This window comes from Carettochelys insculpta, chromosome 24, assembly GCF_033958435.1.
Source record: "Carettochelys insculpta isolate YL-2023 chromosome 24, ASM3395843v1, whole genome shotgun sequence".
Classification (NCBI taxonomy): Eukaryota; Metazoa; Chordata; order Testudines; family Carettochelyidae; genus Carettochelys; species Carettochelys insculpta.
Window position 1 is genome coordinate 6,510,732 of NC_134160.1, and position 22,467 is coordinate 6,533,198.

Consider the following 22,467-nt stretch of genomic DNA (forward strand, 5'->3'; position numbering starts at 1 on the left):
TAACCTCTCATATCTTCAGTGATGGAGATTCCACAGCCTCGATAGGCAATTTATTCCAATGTTTACCTATCTGGACAGTTAGGAAGTTTTTCCTAATGTCCAGCCTAATCCTCCCTTGTTGCAGTTTAAGCCCCTTGTCCTATCTTCATAGGCCAAGGAGAACCAGTTTTCTCCCTCCTCGTAACACTCTTTTAGGTACCTGTAAACCACTATCATGTCCCCTCCCAGTCTTTTCTTTTCTAAACTAAAGAAGCCCAATTCTTTCAGTCTTCCCTCATAGTTCATGTTCTCTAGACCTTTCATCAGTCTTGATGCTCTTCAACTGAAAATATCATTTACACACCAGAAGATGTGGTCATTTTGGTAAGTCTGATATACTTCATTTGGGTTTGGCATTTTAGTCATTGCTTTTTTTCCCCTCCACTATTGGAAAAAGAGCATGAAACTTTTAGAAATTAACAGGACTGTTTTGTAACATGATGCGAGTTCAGGTACCCATTCTGTACCCATACGGTGAAGCAGAAATCAGACCTAAAGCATCACCTTTGTTGTCATATGGGGGAGCGACCCTATCCACATGAGGCAAGTGGGAAAAGATTCACCAGGTTTGAACACCTGCGTGGCCATTTTCAAATGGTATGTATATGTATTTTTAAAATAATGAATTTTTTTAAATTGCATAGCATAAACCTGCCAGTCATTTCTGTGAAGAATCAATAAGAGACACATAGATCATTTGCTTTCAAACATTTCTAAATAAACCATTTTGTTACTGTTGTTTGGAATTGAAGAACAATTCTGGATTATTAAGATGAGGATGTTGCTCATGTCTTCAGAATACAGTGGTCAATTATTGTACAGTAGAACCCCAAGATACATGCACTCAAGTTGCACGAATCGTGGATTAACACGACTGAGCGGCAGGGAGCTGATGCTTGACTTCAGGATACCCAACACTCAGGAGACCTGGGAGACTGACCAACACTGCTCCACTGGTCAGTTTCCCAGCTCCTGTGAGTGGTGGGCAGCCAGGAGCAAGATCCCCACCACTTACATGAACGGGGAAACTGACCAGCACTGGTGTGCTGGTCAGTTTCCTGGCTTCCTGGAGTTATGCAAAATTTGAGTTACATGGGGTTGTGCAAGAACACAAGCTCCGCAAAAGTTGGGGGCTTACCGTACAGTCAGTCTTCAAATGCTGGAAAAGAATGAGAGACTGGTTTTCTGTTCCAGCCTGGTATTTAAAAAGGTTTCCTAATGCTGTTCATCTTTTCTCCCTTTCTGCAAACTGTCATGTTCCTGAAATGAAATTTTTTGTGGTCAGCTTTTAAGCCTCGCTGCATCATTCTGATAAAATGCTTCAGTCCCAACATATGGAAATCCTGTTATTACTGTTTTGTCTCTTTGAAGATTGCTAATTGTTCACAACTGTGAAGTTTTGTTTATTTATGTTGGGATGATGAGACTGCCAACCAAAACAAGATTTTATTTCTACTTTTCATAGGGAGGAAAGCACTGGTCTGTGGACTAGCTCCCATCTCTTCAATAATTTTTGCACTCTCTCCTACTAAAGACGGAAAATTCCTGACCAATTAAACAGGAGTGGGGGAGCCAGACTGGCAATTCCCCACCTGCAACCCATGGCCACTGTATACCAGGGTTGCTCCGGTTGGGTGGGACAGCCCCCATCTATGGCATGCCCTGGGCTGCAGATAGGGGCTGCTCTGGTTGCCAGCCACAGCAGGCCATGCAGGGCTGGAGCAAGTCCATGCCCATGGTGGGCAGTGGGATGCTTACACCCCCACTGGCTAATTGAAACTGGCAAGCCTCATACATTGAGGGTGAGGCTTATTGGTTAAGCCACTAACTGTTAATACCCCTATCTCCTACTTGAATCATGGGCATCTGGTGAAAGCCTGTCATCTCTACATCACAAGTTCAGGTCTATCTCATTTTGAAAGTGACCAAGGCTACGTCTACACGTGCACGCTACATCGAAATAGCTTATTTCAATGAATAACGTCTACACGTCCTCCAGGGCTGGCAACGTTGACGTTCAACTTCGACGTTGGGCAGCACCACATCGAAATAGGCGCTGTGAGGGAACGTCTACACACCAAAGTAGCACACATCGAAATAAGGGTGCCAGGAACAGCTGCAGACAGGGTCACAGGGCGGACTCGACAGCAAGCCGCTCCCTTAAAGGGCCCCTCTCAGACACAGTTGCACTAAACAACACAAGATCCACAGAGCTGACAACTGGTTGCAGACCCTGTGCATGCAGCATGGATCCCCAGCTGCAGCAGCAGCAGCCAGAAGCCCTGGGCTAAGGGCTGCTGCACACGGCGACCATAGAGCCCCGCAGGGGCTGGAGAGAGAGCGTCTCTCAACCCCTCAGCTGATGGCCGCCATGGCGGACCCCACTATTTCGATGTCGCGGGACGCAGATCATCTACATGTGCCCTACTTCGACGTTCAACTTCGAAGTAGGGCGCTATTCCCATCCCCTCATGGGGTTAGCGACTTCGACGTCTCGCCACCTAATGTCGATTTCAACTTCGAAATAGCGCCCAACATGTGTAGCCGTGACGGGCGCTATTTCGAAGTTGGTGCCGCTACTTCGAAGTAGCGTGCACATGTAGACGCGGCCCAAGAGACACACCATTCTGAAGCTATTTGGTGGTCCATATGATGAACAGATTTTTGTGAACAGGACTGAGACAATCAACACCAACATTTGTACTAGTTGGCAATCTTATTGGAAGTGTGAGCATAGCACCCAAGGACTGAATAGGCAGAGTTATGTATTCAGTCTCAAAGATCATCTCTGCCATCCAGACTTTTATGACTGGATCATAAAACCTTACTCACAAAAAAAATGCTAGATAACATAGCAATAGAAATTCATACCTAACTGACCCCACTTCTGCTGTTGCTATAACAGGCATAACTCACCTGTGGTGAGTTGAGTCCTAAGTGACCTAACAGGCAAAGCTATTGGCAGGATGAGTAATACTGGAATGAAAGTAACTTAAGATTTCTCATAGGTACTGTCCTATCACAACCCAAGTCCCGAATGGCTTTTGTGGCAGCTTAGCCAGCTCTTGCCAGCATTGTACACCAGGGCACACCCACTTACTTTCACCTCTGGCTGGGATATTTGTACCATTCCTGGTTTTGGATTAATAGAGGACTTAGATCAATAGGGCTGTCAGTTTAGTGTTTTTACAGAAACTCTAAATCTTATTTAGAACTGTGGCAGGGTCTCCCACCCCACCCCTCTTTCAAGGGGTCATACCCCATAGCTGTCCCCCCACAGCCCAGTCACATCTCAACCACCTCATCACTCACCATCTTGCTCCTTAAACAGAGCAAGAACTCCTTACCTCAGATTGACTGGCTCTTTTGGCCTTTATACTAGGGCTGCAGCTGAGCATGCCCAGTAGGGCTGGGGGGGCAGGGCCTTTTCTACCTGATAAGCCTGGCTCCCACACTCCTCTGGTCAATGCAGAGTGGGTACATCTCATCACAAGACAGTTCAGCCGGTATCTTTTTCAACTTAGATGCAGGTACAGTACTCATCATACTGTGCAATGGCTTTTGCTTCTCAAAAACTCTTCCCTGACTCTGTAACAGATTTGTTAGCATACAAGCTGTACTTTCCCTCTCTCCTTATGAAAGGAAACTTGCCCTATTACATCCCAGGACTGTTAAATTTAAGATATATAATCAGAAAAGTAACTTGTATTTTTATTCTGCTATTTGATAATATTTGTATGTATTTAAATTTGCAGATCCATCAGGCTTGTAAGCCACTGTGCAGAAAGTGTAAGCAGTGCATGACTGGCGTGACAGGGCAGGTGGGTTTAAGAAAGAACAGGGTGCTACAGACTGTGTAATGAGCATCTGGCTGGAGCTGGCATAGAATGCACTCCTGTTGACTTGGAGGTTGAACGATCATTTGGCTTTTCCCCAGAAGAGGACAGGGATTCTAGGTAGCATTTTGGTGAAGAGCACGGAACTACAGAAGTTGTGGAGGATGACTCTGATGGCTTAGTCATCCAGGAAGCTGATGATAGTGAAGATAAATTAAGAAAAAGAAAGTAAAGCTAAAAATTAGCTAGCTGTGTATTAATTGAGAATTAGTAAATCTCACCATTACATTAACTTCTTGCATCTTGCTTAGGAATCACCACATCCCTAGACTTTGGTTAACAAGCAAAGAACTCTCCAGTCAACCTCCCTTATGCCTTGTGAGAATGAGGAATACAGGGGTTGACCCCTGATCGTTTGATTTCATGTGTCCCCACTAGGCACACAAAATCAAACCTGACTGGGCTGATCTCCCAGTAAGTGTAGATGTAGCCTGGGACTCTTCATCCAAAGGTTATACAGGTTGAATCTCTCTAGTCTGGTACTCTCTCATCCAGCAACATCCGTAGTCTGTCCTGATCTTAGCCGCCTGGATGACCACTTATCATGAGTGTGGTCAAGTTTCCCTGTGGTCCCACAAGTTTGTTTTCAGCTGCTAGCCCTGGCTCTCAGCGTTCTGTGCTCTTATTTTAGGCTTTCTATTGTTTCCACTTATTTTTAAATTACAAAACAAGCTTTCCTCTCTGTTTTGATCATTTTTATTTGCCAAAAACAGTTTGTAACCTTATTGGTAAAGGACTGGAAAGCTAATAAATCTTTAATTACTTTGTTTATTAAGCAATAATTGATGGTACTGTCAGCACTCTTAACAGGGCTTTGTGAATACTCTTAATTGTTGCAGGTTTTGTTTTTATTGGTCCTATAATGGGTTAAAACAATCTAACAATGAAATAGTGACTTCCACTTTTTCTTTCTTATATCAGAATTCATTAAATATTTGCTGCTTAGCCTTACTAACCAAATACAGGATTAAAATAGTTGACCATAAGGGTGTAATCTTTACAATGAAATCAATGGGAGTTTTGACACTGACTGTAACAGAGCAGGATTTCAACCCGTATCTTTAAGTAAAAAATAAATATACAAAACTCTTTAAAAAGCAACAACTGCCAAAGATTTGTCTTTAGTCACACACTAATGTACTGTACTTTCTAATAGCAATGCAATTATTTTTTGTTACATTTTTGTTGTGTCCAGAAATTAGTCTTTTTTTTTTTGAGAAATAAAGAGGGGAAGTTGTGACCCTGTTGAAGTAAGGGGAAATTTTGCCTTTGACTTCAATGGTACTAGGATTTCCCCTTAGACTTTTGTACATATTTTTTTCAGTTGCATGTTCAGTGTTAAACAATGCAATCATTATACATAGCCAATCAATCTACAACAAAAATACAAGCTACTCTTCTCATTGACACATGGGGTAGCATTCCTGTAATTTTATCCAGTGTAAAATGATTGGATACTATCTTCCACAACATTGATGATGTCCTCCATTGTCACTGTTTTACAGGAATAGTAGGCTAGTAGGACAACCATAGGCCTTGGTTCTGCAAACTCTTTCACAGAATCACAGGGCTGGAAGGGACCTCCGGAGGTCATCTAGTCCAGCCCCCTGCTTCAAGCAGGCTCAACCCCTACCAAGTCATCCCAGCCAGGACCTTGTCCAGCTGGGATTTAAAAACCTCCAAGGGATGGAAAATCCACCACCTCTCTAACCTAAAGCATCTTAGTAGACATACTGTAACCATGTATTCAAGTCTTTGTATGATGACACCTATACTTAGAAACTAAAAACAATACTAACTTTATATTAAAATTTTACAGCAATAATTTATTAATGCAATTTTCTGTGTTCTTAAATGCAGCATGCATTGATAGTGTATTTTATTAGGCAGTAATTGTAAGTACAGGTTGAACCTCTCCAATCTGGAACTCTCTTGTCCAGCAGCATCTGTAGTCCAGCATTATTTTAGTTAGCTGTATGAGTACTTATCTTGGGTGTAGCCAAGTTTTCCATGGTCCCATAAAGTTTGTTTACAGCTATGATTCCTGGCTCTCAGTGTTTTGTGCTTCTATTTAGCACTAATTTATTCCTAAATGTCAGAAGAACCCAGTAAGCAGTGAAAGCATTTGCAATGCAGCTAGACAATACTGATCTCCTGTGGTCCAGCAAATTCTTTTGTCTGGCACCAGTCAGGTCCTGTGGGTGCCAGATTAGAGAAGTTCAACCTGTAATAAAAAATTCATCAGTAAAAGAGAAAATAGTATGCTCTAATACAAGAGTCAGCAACCCCTGGTATAGGTGCCAAGAGGGTCATGCAAGCCCATTTTCATGCATGTGCAAGGTGGGACCTCAGCCCGGTCCCTCCTGCCCCATGCAGCAGGTGGCTTGCTCAAAGCCATGCCACCTGTGAATTAACAAAAGACCAGCTAACGCACCAACCACCACCTAATCAGTATAGCTCTGCCTCTTCATTTATTTATTAATGAAGCTGTTGTAAGTAGGACTATTAATGACTTCAAAAAGAATCACCAGCACTGGGCCAGCATACAGAGGGCATGGCCTCTGGAACCTTCTGAAAATTGAAGGCATTTACCATGACAAAGCTGACTTCTACTTGAGCAAGAGGCGTTCCTATGTATAAAAAGCTTAAAACAATACCATGACTCCTGGTGGGAAGGCCAACAGAACACCAGTGATCTGTGGGAAGGGAACAGAAGCTCATGGAAAAAGTGGGTTAAGTTCTGATCCCACCTTCCTGCAACGCCCTGGGGAACAGAATCAGAGGGATGCTCTATCCATCTAGGATCTACATTTGTACTAAAAATAAGATTCAGAAGCTGTTTTAAAAAGAAAAAGTGAGAAAAGTAAACAATGGCGCCTCTCCTATTCCTGGGGGTTGGGAAGGATGTAAAAGGCTGAGAAAGAACAAGGCTTCCAAAGAAGAGCAGCTCAGGGAGAGGCAGAAACGGGCCATCCGGGCCTAGCCCACCAAGCCTGAAGGGGTTAAGAATAATGTGCGGCGCTAGGGTACCTTAGAGGGCAAGTGGGTGAGACAGGACCGGGCACTACATTCCCGCAGGGGAGGTGACAGAAGGATCCGGGGCACCCAAGCCCTGGTGCGAGGCGGCAGCGTCCCGAGGGCACCACGTTGCCTCCCCGGGGCGCACGGGGGCCCGTGGGCGTGGGAAGAGGGAAACGCGGCCCCTGCTGCGAGGCGAGCCCAGCCCGTGCGGCGGAAGCGGCTGGGCTGCGCCTGCGATCGGCGCGTTGCCCCTTTAATTGTGTCCCCAGCCCTCGGGCGTCTCTGTCCAACGCCCACGTCAGCAAATCCCTTTTGTTTCTCTCCCGCTCGGGCTCCCACGGTTTGGGGCTGCGGGACCCGCCCGTCGCCTCCCGGCCGCGACGCGCCCCGCCACGGGGCTTTGGGGATCCCGCTCCCGCCCCGGCCGAGCAGCGGCAGCCCGGAGCCGGCGGGTAAGTAGCCGCACGCCAGCAGGCCGGACGGGGCGTTGCGGGCTGACGCGGCCCCGCGGCCGGGGGCAGCGCGGAGCTCCCGCACCCGGCGGGCGAGGGGCCCTTCCGCGGGCACCGCCAGGCCCGGCCCCCTCTCCGCGGCCGCGAGCGAGCGAGCGGCGCTTGCAGGCGCGAGCCGAGCGGGCGCCATTTGCAGCCCCGGGCGCGGCGGCGAGGGGCCGGGAATGGCAGCCCCGGGCGGGCTGGCAGCGGGAGCGGGAGCGGGAGCGGGGCCGGGGCCAGGGGGGTCCCGCCGGGCGGCCGCCAGCGCGGGGCCCGCACAAAGGGGGCGGCGGGAGCCTGGCAAGCACGCAGCGGGGGTAGGCGCGGCCGGCGGGCGGGCGGGCGCCGTCCTGCTGGGCTCCGCTGCCCGGGCGCCTGGCGCAGGGCCCGGCGGCTCCTGGCAGCTGCTGGGGCCCCGGCGGAGAGGGACGGCGGCCGGCCCCGCCCCACCCCAGTCCGCTGCCAGCGCCGGGCGGGCGCGCCGGGCGTCCCGGGCTGCCGCGCCTGCCGGGACCGCGTCGGACTGGCCGCGCGGGGGAGTGACGGCCTCCTCCGCCAATGTCACGGGGCCGGCAGCGCTGCAGCCAGCGCCAGCTGCTGGCCCGCGCTTTGGCTCCCCTCCGCCCGGAGGATGCGGAGCGCTGTGGAGGTTGCGCCTCTCCCCGGGCGAACGGAGGCTGGGCCTGGGGCCGGAGGAGGAACTGGGCTCTGCAGGCTGCAGCCGTTGATTTGTTTAATTTAAAGGTAGATCTGTGTGGGGACTGGTCTCGGACGGGGAGCCCTGTTCGTCTGTAGCATCACAAAACACAGCAAGCAGCCCTACAGCATCTTAAAGACTGTTTCATTTATTAGGGGATGAGTTTTTGTGGGGCTTACCCAGGAAGCCTGACTTGAACCCTTGTACTCCAGGTGAAGCAGAGGTCATCTCCAAGTCTCCTCCACTGCACTCTCTCTCAGGACAAGACTTCTAGCTGGCCCCAAGAGTACCCCAGTTGTTGTCCTTCAGTCTCAGTAGATCTTCTCCATGTTGTCTGAGGTCTTCCTTCTTTGCATTTTCCGTGGGGGTTCCATGTGTGAGCTTGACCGACTATGCTGGATGGTGGTTTTTCTGAGTGTGTGGCCTAGCCATCCCCACTTTCTTCTCTCGATTTGAATGTCCAATGGTTCTCGTCCTACTCTGTTCCAAAGCTCCTCATTTGGGACCATGTCTGTCGTTTGATGCGAAGGACGTACCTCAGGCATCTGTTTACGAATGTCGGTTGCTCGTGATTTGAAGACTTCTTAGTACAGCCAGTCGCTTGCATCCATACAAGAGCACACTCTTTGTATTTGTATTACCCGCAGTCTTACCCATGAAAGCTCATGACCTACTAAATAAAGTTGCTAGTCTTTCAGGTGCTACAGGACTGCTTGCTTGTGGGTTTTTTCTTTTTCTTTTCTTGGGGTATTGGAACTGGTTTCAGCAACTCCGGTTTCCAAGTTTCAAGTCATCATTGTAATTTATTCTTTATTGTAGAGCCAGCCTTCCTGTTATCCTTTTTTTTTTTTTTCCCCCCTCCCTTTTGGAATGGAGATTTCTTCCCATCAGTTTCATCTCCTGCAGCAACTAAATGAGCAGCGCAAGCAAGACTTATTCTGCGACTGCTGTATTCTGGTGGAGGGCAAGGTTTTCAAAGCCCATCGCAATGTGCTGTTTGCCAGCAGTGGTTATTTCAAAATGCTCCTTTCCCAGAGCTCAAAGGACACCAGCCAACCCACCACTGCTACCTTCCAGGCTTTTTCTCCTGATACATTTACCGTTATTCTGGATTTTGTGTATTCTGGCAAACTTTCTCTCACTGGCCAGAATGTCATTGAGGTCATGTCCGCTGCTAGCTATCTTCAGATGACTGACGTTATTAGTGTTTGTAAGACCTTCATTAAGTCATCCCTGGACATAAGTGAGAAGGAGAAGGATCGATATTTCAGCCTGTCAGACAAAGATGTAAATTCCAATGGCGTGGAACGCTCATGCTTGTATGGTGCTGATTGGAGAACTGAAAACAGTCCCCCTCATCCTCACTTAACTCCTGACCAAGGGCCTTGCGTGATGAGCGGAAATGCTTGGAGCAATTTCAGCTACTATCCAACATCTCATCGAAATGCACAGCAGCAGCTGGCCAAACATGACCAAAGGCAAGATGCCATTAAAAAGACTAGACATTTAGGATTGCAACAATCCTCTGACATTCCCCATTATAAATCAAGCAAGCTTGAGGACCGCTCCTCAGACCCTACTAGCCACATTTCTCAATCTGAAGAGGAAGTCCAAATAGACGCGGAGATTGACTCCGCCCATGCTGGGTACCAGTATGGTCAGGGTTCTGATGTCATGCCGAGGAGCTTGGCTGTGTCGCAGCAAGAGCATGAATCGCCCCATTCTTCTGGCAAGTCAAAGTCCTCAAAAGCAGAGGAGCAATATGGCAGCATGCCCTCGATATTAGGTGTAATGGGGAGCTGGGCTGAAGGTAAGAGTTGGTCGTTTGTAGCTCTCTCCTCAATTTCTTTGAACAATTTTGTTGAAATTTTACTGTCTAAAAATTACAATGGAAAACTTATGTAATAATCTGTTAGCACCACCTCTGTCATTGGGGAAATATGTGTGACTTCTCCCAAAAGTCAAAAGGGGTGGGAATACATTGCGCTGTACTGTCTAAAAATGCAGGATTGGAAAGTAACGTTCCCAAAGTGGTACAACTCTGTTAAGACTACATACGGTACCTTTCTACGTTGTAAGTCACTAATTTCTGCACTGGTTTCCCTGGCTTTGGACGGATTCTTGAATGGGGTGAGTTTCTCAGAATTAGAGCTGTCAATTCTTTCCCTCTCCAGCTTTAATTTGGTTGCATTTAACCCCTGTGTTCTTAGGTAGACACAGAAACAAAAGTCCTATACTAAAGATGTGTAGCAAAACCATTAGGGCCCTTGGGACTGATTTTCAGGTAGGATAAATCTGTAGCTCCGTTGATTTTATATTCCTTTTATTTCTGGTATCTTTTTGTGATATGGTGTCCAGAACTGAATACAATATTCTAAGAAAGAGTATACCACCTGATAGTATTATCTTTTCACATTTAGTTTTTAATCCATTCCTTTTACACTCTAACACTTCTCTCATTTTACCATTGCTGTGTACGGAGCAGAAGTCTTTGCTGAGCAGTCCACAATGATATCACTGTCTCTCTCTCCTGAGGTGTTACAGTTAAATGTAGAGCAACATAAGGTGTAGTATGCCAGAGGTCAGCAACCTCTCCAAGGCAGGATGCTGAAATTTCACCTTTAGATCTCTAGGTACTGGTGTGTCAAGTGCCAGTGATACTTTTTAAAGTCATCAATAGTCCTACTTAAAACAGCTTTGTTAGTAAATAAATTAAGATGCTGAGCTTTACCGTTTAGGTGGGGATTATGTTTAGGTGGGGATTAGTAGCCATTAGCTGGTCTTTTATTAATCCACAGGCAGCATGTTTTTGAGCAAGCTCCCGGCTGTGTGGGAGAGGACGGGTGGAACTGAGCTCCTGCCTGACGTGCTGATGAAAATCGGCTCGTGTGCCACTCTTGGCACCTGTGGTGGGGTTTGCTGACCCCTTGGGTATACCATAGTTCCAACATATGAGCTGTGAACTGTTTATGAAAAACACTAAATAGTTGGGTCTTAGACAAAGTTCTCTTTTTAGTACAGAGACTACAATTTCAAGATGGAACCAAAGTGGGCTTTTTTCCTAGGAAAGCTATATAATGTAGAGGTCTTTTAAGTTTCTATAGATGTATAAGATTTGGCAGAGACTAGCAGCTAAATCAGGCTAGCCTTTACTGGTCTCAAACTTTGACTTTTTTTCTTTGGAAATTTATTTCTGTTGATTTACATCTGTGTTTCCCAAAACATCTTTTGAAATTATACTCTCATAATTGGACTCTCTGGAGAGTGTTTGCTTTATTATCTCTTCTTTTGGTGATAGTTCTTGTGCCTTACTAAATGTAAGGTATTGCCTACTGTTGGGCAATACAGGCAAAGTCTTCCAGAAAAATTCCAGTTTTAACTGGTAGACAACCAAACACTAGAGATCAGACATCAGATCTCTAAGATTTATCAGCCAAAGATTCCTGGGAAAGTGGAGAATGTCAGAATGTGGTTTATTTTTTATCCTGTTCCCCATTCTTAGAAGGAACAGGGTTTTTTTGCAACATGCAACAGAGCAGAAGTGGGCATCTGGATTCCCTCCAAGGTGTCTTCCACTTGACTTATCCAGAATAATTTGTCCAGTCCTAAAAGAAAACTTCATCCAGTTCTTGGGGATTCAAAAACTTGAGTCTGATTCTAGCTGGTCACTCAGGTTACGTTATTAGGATGTAACAAGTCTAGGTCCATGCTAGCCAGGCCCAGGTGCAGGGAAGTTAGGTACAGGAGGATACCTCAATTATACATCACATAGTGTACAGTTTCCTAGCTATAGAACAAGTAAGGAGCAATCATATTGCAGATTGTTTGTGTTGCAAGCTTACCAGATCAGTATGATCCCATGCAGTCAAGGACCCCAAAAAACACCATCTCCAGCATGTAGATTGCCACACTTTTGTTAACTGGTAAACCTTGCAGTCAAATCAAGCTGTATGCAAGTTTATTCATGTCCAGCAAGATGTATGACAATAGTAGGGAATCTAGTTTCCTAAAACTGTTTTAATTGCATGTCACCAGTCAAGGAACACTCCCTGCTACCCTCACTTTTTTTTTCAGAAGCCACAAAGGAAGAAAGTCATAGTGATGACAACTTTACTGGAAAGGCATAGAAATAGGAGAAAAGATACCTGTGGTTCTATTTTCAGCTGTACAGCTGACTTACTGTGTGATCTTGGAAAAACCTTTTTGGGCCCAGCCCTGTAAATACTGATGTCATTATGATTATCACATGCTTACCGTTAATAACGTATAAAAAAGTCTTTGCGAAGGATTGGGGCCTAAGGCTGTTTATCTGTAAAATGGAGATGATAATGCTTATTTACTAATGAGGAGTATTGTGCAAGTACTATACAGTAGACCCAACTTAAGCAGAGGTGGTGTTCTTGCGCAGCCCCCCGTAAGTCAAATTTCACATAACTCTGGGGAGCCAGGGGACTGACCAGCACAGGAGCACTGGTCAGTTTCCTGTGAGTGGTGGGCAGGAGAGCCTGGCTCTGGGCTGCCCCCTGCTCACAGGAGAGGGGAAACTGACCAGTGCTGCTGTGCTGGTCAGTTTCCCCACTCCTGTCAGTGGCAACAGCCAAGAGTCAGGTTGCAACCCCTGACAGGAGCTATGAAATTGCTCCTGTCAGCAAGGCAGCATGACTCTTGCTGCCCCTGATAAGAGCGGGGAAACTGACCTATGCAGAACCTTTGGTGGGTAAGACCCACTTCTTCTGATTTTCAGAAGTAAATAAGCAAGAAGTTTCCAAATAAACTTCCGTGGCTCCCTAGTTTTATCCAGGAAGGTAAGTAAATATCCCTTATTTTTAATTTTATCCATTTTAATATAGCCAATTATCAAGTCCTTTTCTTTTAATCCATTGCTACAGATTTAATAGTGGGGGAAAATTGATGCTATTCTGTGACACTAAAGGGTTGACTTTGTGATGTTAATTCAGTCTTTCAGAATGAAACCAACATGCAGCTCTGCTCCTTTCTGTAGCGTACTTTATAAATTAGAAAAACTGTCTTTTGGAATTTCATGTTATTGGACTTGTTGTGACTTTTTTCCAGATTTTTAATAGGATTGTTTTGTAACAGATGATCTTCCCCGGATGAGATTCAAGTGCCCATTCTGTACGCATGTGGTGAAGCGTAAAGCAGACCTAAAGCGCCATCTTCGTTGCCATACAGGAGAACGACCTTATCCATGTGAGGCATGTGGGAAAAGATTTAGCAGGCTAGACCACCTAAGTAGCCATTTTCGAACAGTATGTATTTTAGACAAAGACTGCATGGTTTCATTTAATATGTTTACAAGTGCATATCTTGGCATAATGTATATGGATGCAACTTATTTTAAGTTATTCAATCTGCTTGGCGTGAGTATGCCAGTTTTCTTAAAGCAAGAATAACATAAAACAGCACTCTAGCATTGTGTCTACACTTCCATTCCTCTTTCGAAAGAGGCATGCAAATGAAGGAAATTGAAAATGCAAATGAGGCAGTGATTTATATATCTGGTGCCACATTCGTATAATCTTTTTGAAAGCACTTCTTTCGAAAGCAAGCAAGCAGTGTAGATGGGGCCCTTTCGAAAATAAACCCCATCTTCAAAAGAACCCTTCTTCCTGAAACAAAATAGGAAGAAGGCTTCTTTCAAAGATGGGGTTTACTTTTGCAAGAGCCTCATCTACACTCCTTGCTTTCTTTTGAAAAGAAAGTATGTAAATGAGGCACCAGATAAGTAAATCAGTGCCTCATTTGCATTTTTTATTTCCTTTATTTGCATGTCTCTTTCGAAAGAAGAGGAATGGCAGTGTAGACACAGCTTAGTGGTTTAAAAACATGACTTGAAATTGAATCCTTTTGGAAAGGGATAAACTTCAGCCTAGCTTACAGGGCCTGCAGAAGGGCCATGTACGATTTAAGACCTCAGAATAGGGGGTCAGCCTTTTGGAGAGGGGCGAATGTCACTCAAAAGAAGCTGGAAGAAGTAGTTTTGGCACTACTGCTGCACCTATTAATTTCTTTGTTTTAAAAGTCACTTCTCCCTGTTCTTGTTTCTTTGTGAAAGAAACATGTAAATGAGGAAACAAACTAACCATCTAATCTAACTGTACACTAGTATAACGGAAAATACCCACACTCAAGAAGAAAAATTCTGTATTTTCAGTTTTACTTGTTGTCCAGGTAGACTTGCACACCAGTGTAGCTCTTTTAAATTTGGGGGTTTGCTCCTTTCATACTTATTAAATAGTTTTTTTAAGATAAATTCAGGAATAAGGCACAACTGGAGAGAGAAGCTGTAATATCTGAGCAGGGGATGCATGTCAGAGAAGTAGGAGAAGGATCTGTCAGGGTGGCTGGAGAACTGAGAGCAGCTGCCGCTGTGCCAAGGAGGAGCTGCTGCAGCTGCATATAAAACTGGTGGGCAGTCCCAGGACCTGGAGGTTGCCAGATATTCATGTATTCCGGATAATAGAGAGGTATACCTAGCAATGCATAACACTAAAGAAAAGCAAGATTAGACATTAAGAAACAAACAAAAATGTATTCAGAATACTTTATTTATCAACAGTAGTACTGTACACTGTAAACTTATACTGTATTTGCGATATTTGGGTTTACTTTCACTATTCAGTACTTATGGAAAACATAACTAAAATTTACTTATGGTTAAAATGCTGGTTAGTTAAGAGTTCCGGTTATTAGAATACTCGATATGAAAGAGTTTACTGTAGAAGTGAAGAGACAGAGCCAGGGGAATAGCTTTTAAGCTACCTCAGGAGACCATCCATTTTAGAGAGCGATATACCATGATGTGAAAGCACTATAATCCTTTGGACATTTTAAGCTGTTTCTGTGTTATCATTTTAATAGTGCTTCATGATGAAAATTAAAATTATATATTTGTTCCCTTTTCACGGTTGTCCTGTAGGCCTTTACCATAGGTTAAAGAGACTTAGTACAGTATATGATGTACATTTTAATGTACATGCATGAAAATTTATGTGAAGACTGAAATAGCAGTGTATTAGATTTATTTTTAACATGGTTATTTGTACTTATATGCACATACACACAGGCTGTGGCCACACTTGGCCAAAACTTCAAAATGGCCGTGCTAATGGCCAAATTGAAGAAAGCTAATGAGTCGCTGAATTGACTATTCAGCGCCTCAGTAGCATTCGCATGCTGCCGGCTAAGGCACTTTGAAAGTGCCGCTTTCTAACACACACGGCTTGGCGCAGCTACATGGGGGTCATTTTCGAAAGGACCCCACACATTTCAAAATCCCCTTATTCCTCTCAGCGGAGCGGAATAAGGGGATTTTGAAACGTGTGGGGTCCTTTCGAAAAGGCTCGCAGTATGCAAGTGCTAATGAGGTGCTGAATATTCAATTTAGTGCCTCATTAGTATTCTTCGATTTGGCCATTAGCTTGGCCATTTCGAACTTTTGGCCAAGCGTGGCCACAGCCGCAGTGAGTATTGGCAAGATCATGAAGTGGCACTAAGTACTAGATACAATGATCTCGTCCTCCTACCCACCCCCAATAAAAATTGCCATTCAAACCACAGGTCTTCATTAACTGTCAACTTACATAATTTTCAGGCCAAAACTAGAAATTTTCCACACACTTCTGGCATCTCATTGTTGGAAAGTTACATCAGAGGGGGGGAAAAAAAAGAAATGTAAGGAGTTAATCTAACATCCATCTTCATTCATGAATAATTATTTTGTCACAAATTTTTTTCAGGAAGAAGAGTGCTTTCGAAAGTGGGGCTTCCTTTCGAAGGAACCCTGTCTAGCACAGCTGTTTTGCATTTTGAAAGCAGCTCTTCCGGAGTGGCAAGTGGCCATCATTATGCAAATGAGGTGCTGAATAGGCAAATTAATGTCTCATTTGCACTTTCAATCTGCCACGTTTGCGTGCCCCTTTTGAAAGGGAGGGGCCAGCGTAGATGTAGCCTGTCGAGGGTCTATTTCTAAATAAGCTCTGTGTGTGCAGATTATGTATTTTGAAATACATTTTTGTATGTCACAGCCCTATTTCAAAATCACTATTCTGGAATAGTTTATTTTGAAACAGGGCTGCTGTGTAGATGTAGTCTTAGAGAAATATGGAATTAGGTTATCTGTGACAGAAAACTGGTATACATACACACAAGCCTATATGTTCTCCCTTTTAATATTTTTATCTGGTAAATTTTGTATTTGAAAATGAATGACCAAATTGTTGAAAGAGCACAGTTCTGTCGTATAACTTAAATAACAAATCACCATGTTTTGTTGCAGGCTTTTAAAAATTCCCATTTATGAAGTAATAAACTCAGAATTCAATTTATTTGGCAATAGGACAAGTTCTGTTTATGCTGTCTTGATTCTTAATATTTAAAATGTAATTTCCCAACTTGTCCTATCCTAGAGGACAGAATTATAAACTTTAGACTAAGAATGTTTCAAAAAGACAAATGCTCTATACGCAATCGTTCCCAACCTGGAGTCTGTGGACCCCTGAAGGTCCATGAGGGTATTGCAGGGGGCTTTTGGGGGGAAAATAAATAAATAAAAATAAGTTTTAAATACATTGTAAAATTACAAATAATTATTTTAAAATTAAATGTAGCCCAATAATGTTGTTCATTACTGTCCAAAAATAATCTATGTTGTGGTTTCCTTTTTCATGTAACGACATGTCCATAGTGGCTAGAATTGGTTTTGATAGGGGTCTGCATATAGTTTCGGGGAGGGGGTGTTACTGGGAGTCCATGCTAGTGAAAAGGTTGGGAGCCACTGCTTTGTAGAACTGTACTGCAGGGTTTTCAGCTCCCTATGAAATCTTTTGTGCTTATTTAAAACCACCTAATTTTTTTTCTTGATTAAACCTCCGAAGCACAAGGTTGTCAGATATCTGTCTGCCATTTAATAAAACAAAACCAAAGAACTTCTTTGGCTGTCCTGCTCTTATGGAGGAAAATAGCCAGCTTTTGTCCATTTCATTTTTCACAGATTCATCAGGCCTGTAAGCCAATTTGCAGAAAGTGTAAACGCCATGTGACTGAGCTGACGGGACAAGTGGTTCAAGAGGGGACAAGACGTTACAGACTCTGTAACGAGTGTCTGGCAGAGGCAGGCATAGACAGCATCCGCATTGACTTGGATGGTGAACCACAGCTTGACTTTCCCCAAGAAGGAGATAAAGATTCCAGGTGGCACTACAGTGAAGACAACAGATCTGATGTAGAGATTGTGGAGGATGGGTCTACTGACTTGGTCATCCAACAGGTTGATGATAGTGATGATGAAGCGGAAGAACAGGAAGTAAAGCCAAATATTAGGTAGTTGTGAGCGAACTGAAAATTAGTAACTCTTCCTTCTTACATTGACTTCCTGTATCGTGACCATTAGCTCCCAACCAGCCCGTTTTGTAATATACAAAGATCTGTTACATTGGCTTCTTATGAACTTGTCTAAATTTGCATGCATTTATGAACATGCCATTGAGTCCATTTTGAATTTTGTTACTCCAAGTATTAATATTTTGCTCCATTAGAAAGAATTCGTCCTGAGATGAAATAATGGATGAACAATGAAACTGAACTACTACAATAACCTTTTATAGCAGACAGTGGGTTCCTTCTCAAACCCTTTTTGATTGTGGGGATGGGTAAAAAGCATTTTAAAACAAACTTCACGCTTCACTGTAAATTATCCTATTTTAAAACTTTTATAGGCATGGTGATGGGGGGAGGTGCGGGATTATAGCAGTATCAGCCAGTGACAGCACAGTATAAGAAGATAGCTAAGTCTAGAACATAAGAAAAACCTTCAAAATCCAGAAAGGAGGGTGCTCTTCCATGGAATTGAACAATATCTGGATATCAAGTTTAGTGAAGCCAGGCCAAGCTTTCAAAAATATTGTATATAAAATGTTTTAGATGTGATAGCACATATATCTGGAAAAGCACTTTTTTTTGTAAAATTTCTTTGGATAAGGAAAAAAAATTAGCTTACCTTTCATTCAGAAAAACTTACACCAGAAAATAAACAACATAACTTCTGGTCAGTGCATGACGGATCAAGTGATGGCTCAGAGAAATAATTCACTGATACCGCTAAATGTTTTATTCACTCTGAAAATCGGGGATATTTGTTCTTCCCATCAAAATCCACTCAGTCTTTTTTTAACTACCGAAGAAAGCAATTTTTTTAAAAAAATGAATTTTTTTACTTCTCAAAAGTGCCAAACTGACATGACTGAGAATTGTATGTTACGGAGACAGTCTTTCGAGCCACACAGAGCTCTGACCTGAAGAAGGGCTTTGTCTTGCTCAAAAGCTTGTAGTCCTCATCGACAGAAATTTGTCCAATAAAAGATGTATTGCCTCACTCATCGTGACTTGAGATTTGTAAGTTATAAGAACAGATAGAGAATTACTAATGGCAGTTCAGGCTTCACAAAAGTACTATAAATGAAACACTTTCAAGGATGAAAGCGTTGTTTTAAACTTTCATGCTTGTTCCTTCTGTGAGCCTTCATTAAATTATCAACAATGGTGTTTTAGCCAGCTAACATATATACCTGATAATTATCTTAAAATTAGTTGGAATTAGTTCAGTTTTTAAGGCAGTGAATATTTTGGTCCATCATGATCTGTATTCAGTTTGAACTGGTGAGCTTAAGGTAAAAGGTTCTACATAATTTAGTGTTCCCAAAGCATTTAGTCACCAAGGCAGAGCGTCCGGATTCCCAAGGGCATTCTGTCGACAGTAAGTCCACAGAACACAGCATTCTTGTTGACTGCTGTACCCTGCTTGCCCCCAGGAAGAATGCCTCTGTTGACAGAGAGCTGTCAACAGAAAACTGGTCTGGATGTTCTGGAGGAGGAGGGGGGCCCTTCTGTCAACCGAGTGGATCGCTTGGCTGTCTGGCTGCAATCAGTCAGCAGAAGTTTTGTTGGAAGATATCTAAGGACAAAACCTTCTGTCAACAGATTGCTCGAATCTAGATACAGCCCAAGAGAACCTTGTAATATTATCCTAAACCTTCTCAGTTTATTCTATGCACCAGTGAACAATATACATGGAAATCCATACCTACAATTGGTTATTTTGTCTACAACTGGAATACAAGAGGTGATTAGTGCCAACTAGAGAATGCTGCTGAGACAAAATATGCCACTTTTTTTCTCTGATGTAGTGAATGAGTTAACCAGCATAGCAAACATGAAACAAACACGTGCATGCTAGCGGAGGAGTCTTCTACAATCTTTTGTTAGACAGAAATAATGTGAAGTTGGATAATTTCAAGATAACTGGACATAGTTATTAACAGTTTCATCCTGCCCTCATGAAAATTACATTTATTTCAGAGGGTGCAGGATTATGTCCTAAATTTCTATAGTCCATAAATCTTCCTTGTCTGAATTTTTCTCTGATAGTAAATTGGAGGTTTTATTTCTTTGCACTGTATCAATAAGCATGCTTGCCTGAGGTTGGGATTAACGACAACAACATTACAAAAGTGTACTATTCTAATTTACCATTTACATATTTTAAAAAAAGCACTACTTGAAATCCCCTTATGAAAAGTTGCATAATCTTAATTGAATAGCTGCATTTTCTGAGAGAGCAGCCATTTCTTTTCAGAATATTGATGGCTAGCAAGAATGTAGAATGAAAAGCTGGCCCTTTTCTTCCAGACATCATAGTCTGGGTCCTAAATTTCCGCATGGTCAGAGGCTGAGAGCAGTCCAGAAACATCAAGCTCATCTTCTAGGGAGAGGGATACCCTCTTTTAACGTTTTGATTCAAAACAATACTAACTGCCTTCAGGGAGATTCTTGTCTATTCTTTTTCACATGGCCAAATGGGATGACCAGAGATGTAAAGTGAAAGGAAGCTTAAATTTTGGTTACTCCTGATTTCTTACCACCTGTGTAAATTTATGTTCCCTTTCACCCAGAAATTTGCACAATGGATTTGCTCTGAAACTGTACAGAAAATGTTTGAAAATTTCCACCTTGACAAAAATCCATGTAGTGGCTGGCAGAGGGGAAAAATCCAAGCAGAGATATTCCATTTCTGACAAAACTCATAATACGTTATGACTTCACTAGTGAGTTTTTTCCAACAAATCTTGGCACTTCTGCCTCTCCCAGATGAGGAAGGGTGTCTTTGTCGACAGATTGTATTGACGAAAACACTGTTTGAATGCACTGGGGGGCCCTTCTGTCAACAGACAGGGCTTCCAGGACACTGGGCAGCCCTCTCTGCTGTGCTTCTGGTTGGCTGTTTTGTTGAGATGGGCTGGGCAGTCCAGCTGTTCTGTCGACACTGATCACTCCACTTTAGTGTACGGCCACACTCCGACAGATGTTATGTCAGAAAAATCTCTTCCGACAGAAACATCTTTTGACAGATGCTGCTAGTGTAGCCAGAGCCTGAGTAAAACATTGCAAAAAGTCCTTGATCAACTTGAAATAACTTTCAGACCTAACAAAGGAATGTGTATGGAGAGACAGAATGGCTTCAGGCAGCAGTTCACTTGGAGTATGCCGCTGCAGCAAAGTTATTCCAGAATAGCTTATTCTGTAGTTATTCCAAAATAAGATATTGCAGAATAATGTGTCTACACTACAGGGAAGCCCTGAGATAAGCAAATCTTATTCCAATAGCGTGTCTACACACAATGGAGCCTACGTTGAAATAGAGCCATTGGATGCACTATGGCTTATTCTGAAATAGGCTCTTGTCCCTATCTTCACAGCTACTATTTTGAAATACCTGTAGGTGGTGGTCCTCATACAGGCTATGTCTACACTAGCCCAAAACTTTGATTTATTTGCATAGCCATTTCAAAGTTTACTAATAAAGTGCTGAAATACATATTCAGCGCCTCATTAGCATGCTGGCAGCTGTGGCACTTCAAAATTGCCACGGCTTGCCATCACGTGGCTCGTCCAGACAGGGCTCCTTTTCGAAAGGACCCCGGCAACTTCGAAGTCCCCTTATTCCTATCCGCTGTTAGGATTAAGGGGATTTCAAAGTTGCTGGGGTCCCTTCGAAAAGGAGCCCTGTCTGGACGAACCGCGCGGCAGCAAGCCACAGCAATTTCAAAGTGCCGTGGCTGCCAGCATGCTAATGAGGCACTGACTGTGTAGTTCAGCACTTCATTAGTAAACTTTGAAATGGCTGTTTGTATGGCCATTTTGAAGTTTTGGGCTAGTGTAGACACGGCTTGTACAATGAGGTTTACCTATTTTGAAATAAGGCCACCATTATTTTGAAATAGTGGTTGCTTGTGTAGATGGTTGCAAAGATATTTTGAAATAATTTTGCTGTGTAGACCTCCCCTTTGTAATTTGCAACCGAAATCCTGATTTATAGGTAAGGGGGAAAACTTGTTCAAGTGGTAGTTTACCACACTATATTCCCGATAGCAGTCCTCTGTGTCAGAATATTGGATGATCACAACAAGTGAGGGAGACATCTGCTGAGGAGGACTAGAGTGCAGCCTATTAGCTATGTAGGGTTTTCATTTTTTTTGGCATATAGAAATGCTGGTCTGAGTCAAGATATCAGACCGACATCCACCTAATCAACCTCTGAGCGTGGTCAATACCAGATGCTTCAGAAGAAGGTACAAACCCCTTGTAATGGGCAGCTGTGTAACAACCTGCTTACATGAGAGAAATCCCTTCTGAACACTAAGCAGTTCATATTTGGCTATGACCTGCTGCACAAGGATTTCTACGGTTTTCTACATTTATCTTGGCTAATGTAACCAGATGTTTTTATGAGTCATGTCTAATCCATTTTTTAAGTTTTATTAAGCTGTGAGACTATCTTGAGGCAGTGATTTCAACAGGTAAAACATGTTTTGTATTTTAAAGTATCTGTTTTATACTTGTTGCCTTTTTTAAAATTTGATTTGTTCACATTTTTGTACTGCAAAACAGGGTAAACAGAAGTGCCTGACACTCTTTATCCTTCATCACTTTACATATCTTTATCATGTTCCCTCTGTTCCTTTTCTAAATGTAACTGGCCCTAATTTTTTAAACTTCTCTTGTCATGAGAACCTGATGCTTCTAATAATCTCCTTTGCATGTTAACTAGTAATTTCATACCACTCTTCTTCAGAAGCCCCTTCTCTTCTGCCTGGAAAGTAAAAACATTGCCCTGGCTGAGTGAGCTTTATAGAAAAGGGACTAATAACCTGCTGGTTTCTTAAGCTACTTTTTGTATTGAACAGCCATATCTTATAAAAGCTGGTGCTCTCTTCTTGGTTCTTTGCCAAACCCTAGATAAGTC

General features: G+C 43.3%; 1 protein-coding gene and 1 pseudogene across 1 annotated transcript; both read left to right on the forward strand.

Moving 5' to 3' along the window:
* Positions 1–349: 349 nt before the first annotated feature.
* Positions 350–4,107, forward strand: LOC142001119 (zinc finger and BTB domain-containing protein 8A-like; annotated as a pseudogene).
* A 3,149-nt stretch (positions 4,108–7,256) lies between these two features.
* Positions 7,257–21,061, forward strand: LOC142001136 (zinc finger and BTB domain-containing protein 8A-like). Its single transcript, XM_074976071.1, has 4 exons — positions 7,257–7,408; positions 8,967–9,957; positions 13,248–13,417; positions 17,161–21,061. Exons 2-4 carry the CDS (start codon positions 9,018–9,020, stop codon positions 17,491–17,493), a joined length of 1,443 nt encoding a protein of 480 aa, XP_074832172.1. The 5' UTR covers positions 7,257–7,408; positions 8,967–9,017; the 3' UTR covers positions 17,494–21,061.
* Positions 21,062–22,467: the final 1,406 nt, after the last annotated feature.

Bases quoted from the DNA above. Each gene is read 5' to 3' on its own strand.
- LOC142001136 (XM_074976071.1), top strand. From the start codon at position 9,018: ATGGAGATTTCTTCCCATCAGTTTCATCTCCTGCAGCAACTAAATGAG. The intron at 9,958-13,247 runs GTAAGAGTTGGT...GTTTTGTAACAG, and splicing joins AATGGGGAGCTGGGCTGAAG to ATGATCTTCCCCGGATGAGA. The intron at 13,418-17,160 runs GTATGTATTTTA...CATTTTTCACAG, and splicing joins TAAGTAGCCATTTTCGAACA to ATTCATCAGGCCTGTAAGCC.